This window comes from Megalopta genalis, chromosome 2 (genome assembly GCF_051020955.1).
Source record: "Megalopta genalis isolate 19385.01 chromosome 2, iyMegGena1_principal, whole genome shotgun sequence".
NCBI classification, from domain to species: Eukaryota; Metazoa; Arthropoda; class Insecta; order Hymenoptera; family Halictidae; genus Megalopta; species Megalopta genalis.
Genome location: NC_135014.1, coordinates 22,523,647 through 22,536,825, shown reverse-complemented (window position 1 = coordinate 22,536,825; position 13,179 = coordinate 22,523,647). Strand labels below are relative to the sequence as shown.

At 28.1% G+C, this 13,179-nt stretch overlaps 2 protein-coding genes across 7 annotated transcripts; one reads left to right on the top strand and one right to left on the bottom strand.

The window, feature by feature from the left end:
* Hacd2 (3-hydroxyacyl-CoA dehydratase 2) lies at nucleotides 1-3,622 on the bottom strand. Its single transcript, XM_033470681.2, has 5 exons — nucleotides 3,158-3,622; nucleotides 2,962-3,078; nucleotides 1,965-2,199; nucleotides 935-1,039; nucleotides 1-846 (listed from the first exon to the last, which is right to left on the bottom strand). Exons 1-5 carry the CDS (start codon nucleotides 3,239-3,241, stop codon nucleotides 281-283), a joined length of 1,107 nt encoding a protein of 368 aa, XP_033326572.2. The 5' UTR covers nucleotides 3,242-3,622; the 3' UTR covers nucleotides 1-280.
* Nucleotides 3,623-4,476: 854 nt separating this feature from the next.
* LOC117220577 (vacuole membrane protein 1) lies at nucleotides 4,477-12,191 on the top strand. Of its 6 annotated transcripts, none has more exons than XM_033470678.2 (5): nucleotides 4,477-4,667; nucleotides 9,361-9,705; nucleotides 10,042-10,551; nucleotides 10,629-10,898; nucleotides 10,977-12,191. In XM_033470678.2, the coding sequence occupies exons 2-5, from the start codon at nucleotides 9,382-9,384 to the stop codon at nucleotides 11,106-11,108; spliced, it is 1,236 nt and encodes a 411-aa protein (XP_033326569.1). In that variant the 5' UTR covers nucleotides 4,477-4,667; nucleotides 9,361-9,381; the 3' UTR covers nucleotides 11,109-12,191. The 6 variants fall into 6 exon arrangements, with proteins under 6 accessions (XP_033326569.1, XP_033326568.1, XP_033326567.1 ...); XM_033470677.2 differs by lacking the exon at nucleotides 4,477-4,667 and adding an exon at nucleotides 4,768-5,196; XM_033470676.2 differs by lacking the exon at nucleotides 4,477-4,667 and adding an exon at nucleotides 6,903-6,932.
* Nucleotides 12,192-13,179: the final 988 nt, after the last annotated feature.

Sequence of the window (13,179 nt, the reverse complement as noted above, 5' to 3'; positions counted from 1 at the left end):
TGCTGAACAAGGATAACTTTATTCTGGACCATAGTGATGCTCGTTTACAGCTAAATTTGTATTTATTTATATTAATATATATTAAACTTACATATGATAGATATAAATATAAGAAGAAAATATTTGGTAAATGTCTCCTGACTTAGAATAAACTAAAACGGATAAGAAAGAAATGTAAAAAAATATAATATCGACAAGCACTGGTATCTTAAAAATTGTCTAGCAACTGTGTGTGTGTGTATAATGTGATCAATTAATATATTAAAAATTAGTCGTTAAATCATGCATACTTTCTCCTCAATTTGTATTTACCTAATTTTTTATAACGCACCTGATTCATACGAGACATTAACATATATAAAATAGGTAGACAAAATATAAGTAAATATATTCTTAAGAAAGATGGAAAATGAAATGCAAAATTCCAAGAATTGGGCATGGAATAAGTAAATTTCCCCGTTTCTTCAAAATACGGAATATTCCTTAGTATTATGACTCCTTCGCATAAAAATCCTAGCGGATATAATGGCATCCATATAGTGTATCTTAGCCATGTTAAAAATGGAATTTCAATTTTCAATAATTGCGTTATGTAGTAAGGATATCTAACTATTTCTACTACACTCCAAGCAAGAAATAGGTAGAACACAACAGGTTTTGTTTGCATACGTGGTTCAGCTTCGATCATAGCAAATAAAACAAATGCTCTACCCCCTACTTGTACAAGTGATACCAAGATGCTGCCTTTAGTATAGCCAAATAAGGCGTGCATAACTTCTAAAAATTGTAAAAGTTGTATAAATTTTATTGGATTCCCGACAGCAGTGTATGTTTCTTTCATGGAAGCTAGAAATCAAAATTTAATGTTTCAATAATTACTTTATTAATTATTGCAGCCAATATAGAAACATAAATTATTGAAGTATTTACTAACCTGGTCCATCTCGTAAATACATTATTGCCATTATAGTAACGACATAAGTAAAACCAACAAACTGGCAAAGATTATAAATTATTAAGTACACCGTCTTGGAATCCTCTAGTGAATAAATAAATACAAATTAGTGATTCAAGAAACGTATATACAGATGAAAAAGATGGCTAGGAGGACAGCAGGCTTCCAACTAACAACAAAAATAAATGTGCTCATTGTACAATTAGATCTGCACTCCTTTACCCAGCCATCTTCCGATTTCTGAACTAATAAATAGTTACATCTACACAAGATAAACAATATAGCATATTATAATAGTCTCTAATATTATTATCCTTCTTAATAAATTAATTATAAATTACAGTTTAGCTTTAAAAAGCAGATACCCCATTAAGATTCTATGACGCCATTTTGGTATGTTCCCTTTAAGTATTTACTTCAATCATCTGTTCTATTTTTAGAGATATAAAAATAATTTATTTACAAGCTGTACGATATCAAAAGGGATATAATGCAAAGGCAATACAGTTTCTTTCGGTGACGAATCTTTAGAAATATTGAAGCCTACTCGATTTGTTTAAATGGAAATAGATCTTTGTTTTATTATATAAACCGATATTATCGTTCGTACTGCATAATAAAGTAACGATAAAAGTCTGGTAAAAGTTAATATACAATGAATTATAACTGAGCAAATTTTGTATATTTCTGCAAATCTACATACAATTTTACTTTCCCGCGTTATACGAAATATTGAATTATAGTTGCTATCAATAAAAGTTCAATTATAAGGTTGTTCAATTTGCCTATATGTCTACAGCTTGACATGTAAAACATCTGTAAGACTATATTTCAACAAACAAAAATATAACAAATCTGAAGTTGTCATATTCTGAATTTGTATTATATGTGTGTATGTATTATATTGTATGTATATCAAGATGAAAAAAATTTTGATTAGTTCACTAATAATGAAAATAATTGAAGTCGTTATTATAATAAATACATCAGTCTCTATAAGAAAATATACCTTTCTTGTATCCGAATTCTTCTTTGTATAGCTTGTCATACATGCCAGGATAATCATTGCATATATCCCGTTTTTTATCTTCAATATCATCTAAGTCTTCACTTGACCACTTATCAAAATCGATTTTTAACCAAGCTGGTTTCTGTGGTTGACTAGTTAATCTTGGCCACCAACCAAGACATTTTTTTTTTAATACAAAATCAACTTCGCGATCTACTACATTATAACGGCTTTCCTATAACAATAAAAAAGTAATTATATTAATTAATTGTATAATCGCCGATTCAATTTTATTACATTAGGCTTTGGTAAATGAATTCAGTTAAGATACATGTGAATTGTTTATCTTTCAAAAGTATAATATGTACTTCTATCTTGCAGTATAACAACACAAATTATAATATACAGATTTTAATAGGGATATTAAATACTTCCAATATTTTCATAAATGGTCAACAATTTAATATATTAACTAATGAAATATTACTCATGCGATGAGGCAATTAAAACTGTACACTTTAATAATTTATCCATTGTTAATGATAAACATAAATACATCAAACAAATACTGTTTCATTTGAAGAAAAAAATAATTTTATGTTGATAATTTTGTGTTGATAGATATATAATGTTTTAATGATATAAAATTTAATTTAAAATTGGACAATTTTGAACACAATGTGAATATTTAAAAATGAGGTGAAGGTCATTGAACAAACATAATTATTAGTATGTAAATTTGATGATAAAGTTCAAAATCGTCTCATGCATATGTTAATGCAAATATATAATGCGTATTCATAAACATTCATTTATAAATGCCTATACATTCCTTAGAAAAGTGCCTTTGTTATTCTATGTTATATAATATAATTAAATAACTACTACAACTACTTAAAAAATTTCCAAAACAATACCATGATATACCAATACTAAAACCATGATATACCAATACTGCAGTGTAATGTTTCATATGTCGCAATCTTGCATACGTTACCTCAGTGTTAATGGATGAATTTAAATCAAGGATAAAGCGATAATTATTGAAACCTTTGGCACCTTGTCCATGTGCATTTACGCACAACCTCTTCTCATCCATATCAACATCTAAATCCTAAAAAATACATTTAATGTTAATGAAATTTTATAAATATTAGTATACATTGTATATGTGTATTATTCAAAATACATACCTTAACATTGGTCAAATCTACCTTTAACGTAACTTGACTTTCTGTTTGAGCCCAATATACAAATGGAATTAATGTCTCAGCCATATTTTTTATTTTATATTTATTCTAATTGCATATCACTTGTATTTTGTATCGTCAGCAAATTATATTGTAGTTATTTCTAACGTTATTCATTTAAAATGAATATAAAACACGTACATTTTCATAAGTGTAAAGAATATTTATTTATAAAACACTTTCTTTAATATATTAAATATACTTCAATTAATTATGATCAAGATCACAAACTTGCTTCAGAATTCATATTAATGTCAGTATCCCGCTTAATAATTACTATACTTCGCTCACGTCAAGAGGCTGCATCAAAATACACGAAGCGACAAGCTGTTATATATGTATATGTATACACGACTGTGTACAAAACATAAATATATTTAAAGAGTGGATACTTTCACAAATTTGTATGCCACAGTGTAGGTTAATAATTCACGATACCAGAGGGCGTTGTTATAATTCTTTCCTGACTGTCTCCGCAAGAGGGAGAATTAAAATAAGTCACTCATAATCTATAACAATCTATTGTATCTTACAGATCAGTGGTTTTTGCTCGTATTTCTTACTCACACAACGCTATTCTTCTTTGGCACTGAATTGCCAGCCAATAGGAAATTAGAGGCCAAATCAACGACGCTGCAAGGTAACATTACATATATGTATTATGTACATAGAAAATATAGAATGTATGTATACACAATTATTTTGTTATTACAATCTGTTTAATTATGTATTTAATATTAATCTAATAAATGGTGTATGTACATAATAAATACATATAAGTATAATGTATAAACTTTTCAGTCAATTTGATTTAAATAATTCATATTTGTATCGAGAAAAGAATTTCCCTTATCGTGTAATGTTAGGTTTAAAACTAAAAGAAGATACGTACGAATCGTACAAATATACATATGTAGCTACAAAATAGTTAGCAACATAATTTTTACATTATTATTTTATGTTTTATTGTATGTACATTTTTTTTACTTTCAAAATAAATCTCATTTTTTTAACGTTTATGAATGCTACAAAAACATAAAATAAAGTGAAACTAGAGCGGAAAGATGCATACTTTGTACATTGCTCTATTTCCATAACTTAAAATGTTTTACATCGATATTGCTCTCTACAATAATTTGTTCGATTCATTGAAAAGTGAATTTTGGGATTAACATTGTATTGCATCACTTTCCTGTACTATCAAACATATTTTATAATTTTATATGTATTTATAAAATATCTATATTTATTAAATTATTAACATAGATTTGTGCAATTTGATATGTAATATATACAATGATCCATATTTTTTCATATCCATATCAACAATAGAGGAATTACATGCAGACAAGATCGAAGTGTTAAACTAAAAAGTATGCACGTGTATATATGTAGTGCATTGTTTAAATGAAATTTGTAAATACACGTGTTTAAAACCGTGAGAAGGTGATTGGTAAGTTCTTTTTGTATTTAATATTAATTTGGTACGACCACATATATACAATTGTATATCATCATGAAATGTGCCTAAGTACGAAACACGAAGTATGTATGTATGCAATACGATAAGGTTACAGCCACGTATAACAATTTAAATTGACATCAAGTGATACTAATGTACAATAGCGAATAATAAGATCCGTTACGTGTTGTCTGTATTTGAACAGATTAGTGATTAGTCATTTTTGTACGTAAACGGAAACTAACGCGCATCAATTTAGTGGTATATATTGGAAGTGCTATGATATGACTCGCACATGAATGTTATACACGCGTTGCTGTCGAGTTGACAGTTTAATTAATTAAGTTAGATAAAGAGACGTTAACTTTCATCGGTGCACATGTGTGTAATGTTTGTTAATTATTTGATACATGCCAAAGTAATTTCGTTTTTATTCAAATGTGCGTTGTACGATGATTTGGAGAAAAATCATTTTGCATTGATTCAACGGTTCGACACGTTCGTATTTTAAGGTTAAAAGGTAACACATTTGTATTTTATTATATTATATTGTCACATACATTTATTTGATACTCTACAAAATAAAATATTTACCATATTGTTGTTTACGAACATATTTTCTTGCAATGTGTGTCATGCATTACTGTTTTTCTTTTTTTTCTTTTTTTATAAAATTTGCTGATATGAATTCAATTTTTAATACCCAAATGTATTCTCAAAGTTCAGAGAATCACGTGCAATTTGTAATTTATTATATAAATTAAGGAATAGTAGTGTAAACCATAAGCAAACATTGATATGTAAACATTTACTTAGAAAATAAATGTGCGAAAGGAATTATTGCTATTAATTTAAGATTGTAATCGATTAGAATTTTTATTATGTAATGTTGAGGCTTAAATTTAATTTTATAAAATAATTTAAACGTACTAATGTAGAATGAAGTTTAAACTATACCTAATTACTTTTTATAACATATCATTATTATACAAATTATTCTATCCATTTTCTGTAAAATATTTACAAAATTGGATGTAAATAATTTCTGAGTATGTGTGATATTTTTGTTTATTAAAGAGATTAGTACTTTGTAGAAATATTTGTTTTATCTTTCAAAGTTTATATGAAGAGACATATTTTCTGGTGATAAATAAAATTTGAATTCTAATAAGCAGTTCAATAATTTATTACATATTATATAATATTGTATTTAAGAAACCTAATGGTAGCTCATTTAAAATCTATTAAAAACCTTTTATATTCCTTTATGAATAAAAATAGTTTGAAAAAGGTAATAAAAGTATAATTTTATTATAGATAATGCATTGCTTTTGCTTGTCATTATAGTAATGCTTCCATTTAATAATAAAAATTATAGTTTTAATTGCAACAATATACATATGAATCGTACTATGTAAAATATTTTATAACCTATATAAAATATTAGCTTCTTTATCTCGGACACAATAGTGAATGTTCTGTCAATTTTAGCTGTTCATAGTACATAATTATTTATTTAAAAATAATAAACTGAGATAGAAACTCTCATGTTATAGGAGATGCTTAGAATGAAAAATTTGTATTGATACATTACATTAATCGAATTACTGTAGTCTATACACCTTTTATAAGTTTCTAATTAATTTAATGCACACTGCAATGATTCTTTGTTTCATATTGTCTGGTACTACCTCTGTTTCGTTTGATATATATTTTTGATAATCTTTAAAAAGAAATTATATTATAGATATTATGATCTAAATCAGTTCATTGAATATTAACCATTGATCTGGGAAAATCTTAGCAAATGTAGTGCTTTCTGTGTATATTATATGGTGTCATAGTACTTAATACATTTTTTATTTCATATTTTCTAGTAGAAACTAGAGATTGATGCAGTACGATTATGTTTGACACTTGTAATACTAAGCTATATATTCATTAGTTATTGTTATTAGTTGTCAATGCATCTTAGTCAATAGTTTCACTACCTAGTAATTTGTATTTTATAAATTTTTATGTCGATAGCTAATAAAACTTAATTAAATCAAATTTATTTAATACTGCATCCATTGATACAAAATGTGATTTTTAAAATCTGTTTCATGTTGGTCTTGCTGTGTATAAACATGATATGGATAAAATTCATTTGAATTCATAACAGAGTTCACATAACAAAACATCGCTTCTATTAGTACCAATCTGACGTTCAATCTACCATGAATTAATCCAAGGATTAACATGTACCACTGCAAGGTCTGAGTTAGGTTCATGGCATGCATCATTTTTGTTAATTTCATAATACAATTTTTTTCAATGTTAAAATGTTAGAAGCTCATATTTTTCATAATGTATTTCCATATTTATTGAAAAAAACAACATAATTTTATCTGAATTTATTAGCAAATTCTATTGATACTCGATTTATTAATAGTTTAATTTATTATTCAGTTGATAATTGTTTATAATTTATTAATAGTTATTTATTATCTGGATAATAGTTTAAAATTTTAGAACAGCATTAACAATAAGAGATCATAACAAAATGATAGTTATTCATTTTGTTGGAACTTTAGTAAAAAGTGGCTTTTTCAGAAATATTTGACATACATGTTTTGATTAGTCATGGTCAGTGCAGTCAAGAAAATTAACTACGCAAGGCGACCTATGCGCAGGAAGTCCTGCACAGTGACGTGGGGCGTCTACTAATTGAACATTACAATTCTAAACTACGATGGCGACACAAAGCAGAGCGTCTAACTGATCATAGTTCAGAATTGTAATGTTCGCCCGGTTGACGTCCCACACCGTTGGGCGGGACACCTTGCGCATGCGTCGCCTTACGTAGTTGATTTTCTTGACTACACTGGCCATGGTTTATGCTAAAGAAATGAAAGCAACTCACATGATCGGGAATAAGAATATAATTTTATATTTATTGTTATTATTATTGTTAGTATAACATACATTTTTTTTTAGATAATTGTAAATAATTTATTTTTTTAAATAAATTGAAATGTTTTATTTATATCATAACAAAAGGGTATTATAATCGATAGAAGTCATTTTTCGTGGATTTCATAATATTTTAATTTTTTTGTGAACTATTACAATTATTGCAGTAAAATATAAAACGAAAATAGTAAATATACATATAATATGTACGAGGCTTGGAAACCTTCAGTAGCAATTATAAAAAAGCCATTAACCACACGTGACAGTGTTAATGACCATAGCCCGTACACCAGCTGTGCTAAAAATATCTAATTTTGCCACAAACCAGCCTTCTTCTCTCTATTAGTTCACAAGGCATCGAATGGAATATGTGTCATTCCCAGTTTTGAGGATTGTTTTAATTTCTTCAATGTAACCAAAGGACAAGTGATTAATATAAAAAGACACATGTCAAATATTTTTAAGAAGTATTTTCTTCTTTTCTAAGATCCAAGATTTTATATCAATCGTTGGATAACATTTCATACGTTTCCTTGTAAGTTTTCTATTTATATTTATTAACACTTTAGTGTTCCACTTTGAATTAATGGTGATCTATGTATAATGTATAATATAATTAATGTAATGACATAAGTACAGTGTGTTCACATTGAAGCCTAAATGTATCATTATCTCTTAAGATATTACAAGTACACACTTTAATATTTTAACATTGTCAAAGATTTAAATTCAAATATTCGATCAGTTACTTTTTATAATAATGAGTTTCCATTTTATATAAGAGATTTTAGATTAATCGTAACAGCATAGAAGCTTAAAACATTTTGACAACAACTTAAAAGGTCAAAATCTGGATATAGCAGAAAATATTGTTCTGAAATGTTTTATGGCTTGAACTGCGCGCGGTAATTACGTGTCATGGCTGCGCTCATTGCGCACGTTGTCTCCCGGGAAACAACTTTGGACAGCGCTGCTCTACAATGTAGTTTGCCAACTTGGACACAGATTGTAGAGTACAGTGCTAGAGAAAATAATAAAATAATAAAGACACTTTGCCTATATTATTTACATATTTTGTATACTCTCATTTTCTTAATCGAAAGGAAAATCTGCGTTCGAATGTTTTTTTTTTTACGGTTTCCGAAGGAAGAAGATTTGCCCTATCGCGTGGTGTAATTAGATCGTGCAGCAGATCCTTAACTTTCAAAATAAATTGAAAAATATCTGTGAAAGTTGGTGCGTTGAAAGTGTCTTGTTCTGATTAAACACTACTGAAACATGCTTAGATATTTATAATGTTATAAAAAAAAAATATATCGTTGCTTTTGTGGAAATCTACAGAATCGGTCTATGTGAGAATCATTCGTATGGCTCTTACAGTTAAAGCCGTGACAATTCTTGAATTTGAAAGTTCGACATTTTGTTGACTGAGGGTGATGGAGATAAACGATCATCGAATTCGTGTTGAGTTCAAAATTGCCGTTGGACAACGTCATCGAATCACAAAATTGGTATTAGACAATGTAGTTGATATTCTGATTAAAGACTTTCATTGTGAACTTAAAACTCACTTTTATTCAAAGAAGTGCTACTTTCGCAGTTACATCATTATTGTTAGAGTAGCTGTGTCACCGGTAATGAACATAACAATCATTACAGTTGGTTACAGTATGCTCTAATTATATGTTTCTCGAACAACCTTGTATAGTTGATTGTTATTTGTTTGCAGAATAATCAACTGGGCGATACCATGTTGGAAAATACCACTGCCATTCAACGTGTGAAAGACTCGACTCGTCTTAATGGTGCTCAACAAAATATAGAGACAAAAAAATCATTTACACAATGCTCAGGAGATCGAAATAACTCAACTAACGAATGTAATATAGATCCTGAATGTTTAACATTATGGCAACATCCAATTACTACTCTCAATTACTTTTTTCGAGAACTGTTTGATAATATACTGAGCCTAGGAAATAAGACACTACTTTATAAGAGAACAGTATGGAGCATAGTTTCAATAATTATATTGTTTTTGGTGTTAAGTAGAGTGGTTGGTCCCCATCAACAGGTAAATCTTAAATTGGTTTAAAACATTGATGCCTACGTATTTTCTAAGCTTCTCAAGCTGTTTTAAGTTTTTACTACTGGGATGTACAGAGAAATTTTTAGTTGAAAGAAATATTATTTCTAGCAAATATTTTACTAAAATTATGAATGTAATAATGTTGTAGAGATACTTTCTTTATGAGCCTCAAAATTTATATTTTACGTACAATATTATCTTTAAAAGATATCCTTAGGCAGTATATGATATAGAAAAAGAATAAAAATTTGTCATAAGTTTTATAATGTTTTTGACCAATACAAGATCGATTAAAGTTATTAAATATTTTCATGTTTCCAGATTTTAAAAGCATGGGAGATCAAAGTGATTTGGTGGTTATATTGGATAGGTTTAGGTGTCCTTTCTAGTGTAGGTCTTGGTACTGGCTTACATACTTTCGTACTGTATTTAGGGCCACACATAGCAGCTGTTACAATGGCTGCATATGAGTGTGGTGCGCTTAATTTTCCTGAACCACCATATCCTGATCAAATAATATGTCCCACGAAAGTTGATCCAATGTGGACAGCTGGAATATTAAATATCATGAGAAAAGTCCGCGTAGAAGCCATGCTTTGGGGTGCTGGTACCGCCCTTGGTGAATTACCACCCTATTTTATGGCTAGAGCTGCTCGAACTAGTCGACAAAACAACAAAAACGAAAAATTTGATCAAGAAGATTTGAAAGAGTTAGAAGCTTTAGAAGCTTTAGAAAATGGTGAAAATGTATCATTATTGATACGTATAAAGCTAACTATGAAACATTTTGTACAAAAAGCAGGTTTCTGGGGAATCCTTGCCTGTGCTTCAGTAAGTACTTGCACATTATTCTCTCAAAACATTAATTTTACATTATTCAAAACATTAACGAAGTAAATGATTTGCAGATTCCTAATCCATTATTTGATCTTGCTGGGCTGACATGTGGTCACTATCTAATTCCTTTTTGGACATTTTTTGGTGCAACTCTTATAGGAAAAGCTGTTGTAAAAATGCACATTCAACAGCTTGCAGTAATTATAGCTTTTAATGAGGAACTTCTAGATAAATTTATTAAATTACTGGCAATTGTACCATACGTGGGTTCTAAATTCCAAGAGCCTTTGAAAAAATATCTTATTCAACAGAAACAAAAGTTGCACGATAAAACATCCGCGGTATGGTTTCATTACATTTAATATTAAATTAGTCGTGTTTGGTATATCTGGAAGTATGTCAATATATTTTATTTACAGGATGGATCAACAACAATCTCATGGTTATTTGATAAATTTGTGATGTTGATGGTATGTTATTTCCTAGTAACAATTATTCACGCATTGGCAAGAAATTATCATCGTAAACGAACTAAACTATCTACTGATTAAAAATTAATAAATATAGGATGTACAATGTAAACGTAAAATCAATAATTAAACAAACTACGTATAAAATTGCTGTTATAGCACTATACAATTAAGGTATTAAATATAATAATAATTCAGTGAAATTTTTGACTGCACAGTACCACGTTTGCAAAGTAAACAAACAGAGTGAGGAATAAATTGTGAAAAATTCGATGTTTTCTTAACGTTCTAATTTTGTAAAGTGCTGTGTAAACACTGAAGATACCCTCGTAATCGTAACATGTGTGTTTACGAAAATGTACATACATCAGAGAAAATTTTTAAATATGTAATATATAGTGTATGCATTTTACTTTTACATGTAACTTTCATAAAGACAATGGAACATACTATTCAGAATTATTTGTAGAATCGATATAATGTCTGTAACTTTATTTATGATGAGTTTAAGAGTGATACAAATTTAGCTAAGGTACACTTTTTATAAAAGTCATATAATTTTAGGTACTCCTATGATTATTAAATATATTTCTCAGTATTTCATAAATGAATAAAGAGGAGATATATTTCTGTGGTTTAGTGTATAGAATGTTGAAGGTCACTATCAGGTGTTGATTAAGCTATTTTACTGTATTCTTGCATTTTTTAATTTTCATTCAGATACATAAAAATGATGAAATAATAATTTTGTGTTCCTATATTTCTATTCGACAACGAATACGTATACATAGAACAATTACCTTATGTATTATTAATCGTGTGACATATTTAGGGAACAATTACAAAAATATTCCGTAACATATTTAAAGTGGCTATAGTATACATGGCTCTTAAACATGTAATAAAATTATTTTCCGTGGTTTGTTATGAAATATTATATTTTTATGATAGAATATTATTCCAATTATCCATATGTGATAGATTGAAAAGCTTTTTGTTTGCAGAGTCAGGCTGTTCCTCATATGGTTTGATTTAAATTGTAAACTACTATTATACATAAATATTTTCTGTTTCCATTGTAATGCATTTATCAAACATATGTGTTGTAATTTGTAATTTACATATATATTTTGAAGACATCAAATTAAATGCGAATTAAAGATAGTTTAAGGACTCTCATTTATTTTAAGTTTCTTCGTTTTCTGAATATGTGGAATGAACCGTATGAACGACTTCCTACTTCTATTCGCAAAATATTGTAAGATGTAATTTTTTTGTTCGCATATTCGTGACTGCACTTGGGGGATTCACCTAAAGTTTCATATTTCTAAAAACAATATAAGATGTAATAATTCCCACTTTATGTTCGTAAATTCGTGACTGCACTTGGGGGATTCACCTTGAGTTTTATATCTCTAAAATCAATTTTTCAGTACGCGAAACGTATGCACACAGAATTTGTATTTTTTTTTTTATTTCTGTTGAACCTTTTACTTACATTGTTATATCCATTAAGGGAAAACTTTATTATTTACGAAAAGACACAAGAGTTTATTACAACGTGTTTATTCAACAAAATAGAGTTCAGACTTTAGACTTTTCCCCCCGGACCAGGGGTTAAATAAACATATTAAATACACTTTTATTTCCATATTAATTTTATTAATAAATTTAACTTTTAGTGCGATTGTAATATGTTACTATAAGGGGCATATGTGTTTCAAGATGACTGTCTCCACCATGTGTACGGTAATTCGCCATTGCTAGAGAGGTATGTAATGTATATTTAAAAAATCTCAGAATTACGAATTTCAGAATATTGTTATGTTATTTTTAATTTATTAAAAGAATTTAAAGGAAAAGTACATTTTCAATTAATTCCTTTTTTGTACTATGCAAAAAACTTTTATTTTATCTGCGACATACAAGCTTACTCATTGTCAGCCATTTTATCTTGGACTGTTTTACAAATTGTAATGAATTAAATGAAAAACAGAGAGTAGATAAATATAAACTATGGATGTAAGAAGTGTCTCGTTAAAATGTAAATTATCATTAATATCTTTATTGTAAATGTAGCATTTTTACCAATGTAATTGATGAATTATTAATAAGATACCATTACTTAACATATTACGTTTAATTTTCTAAC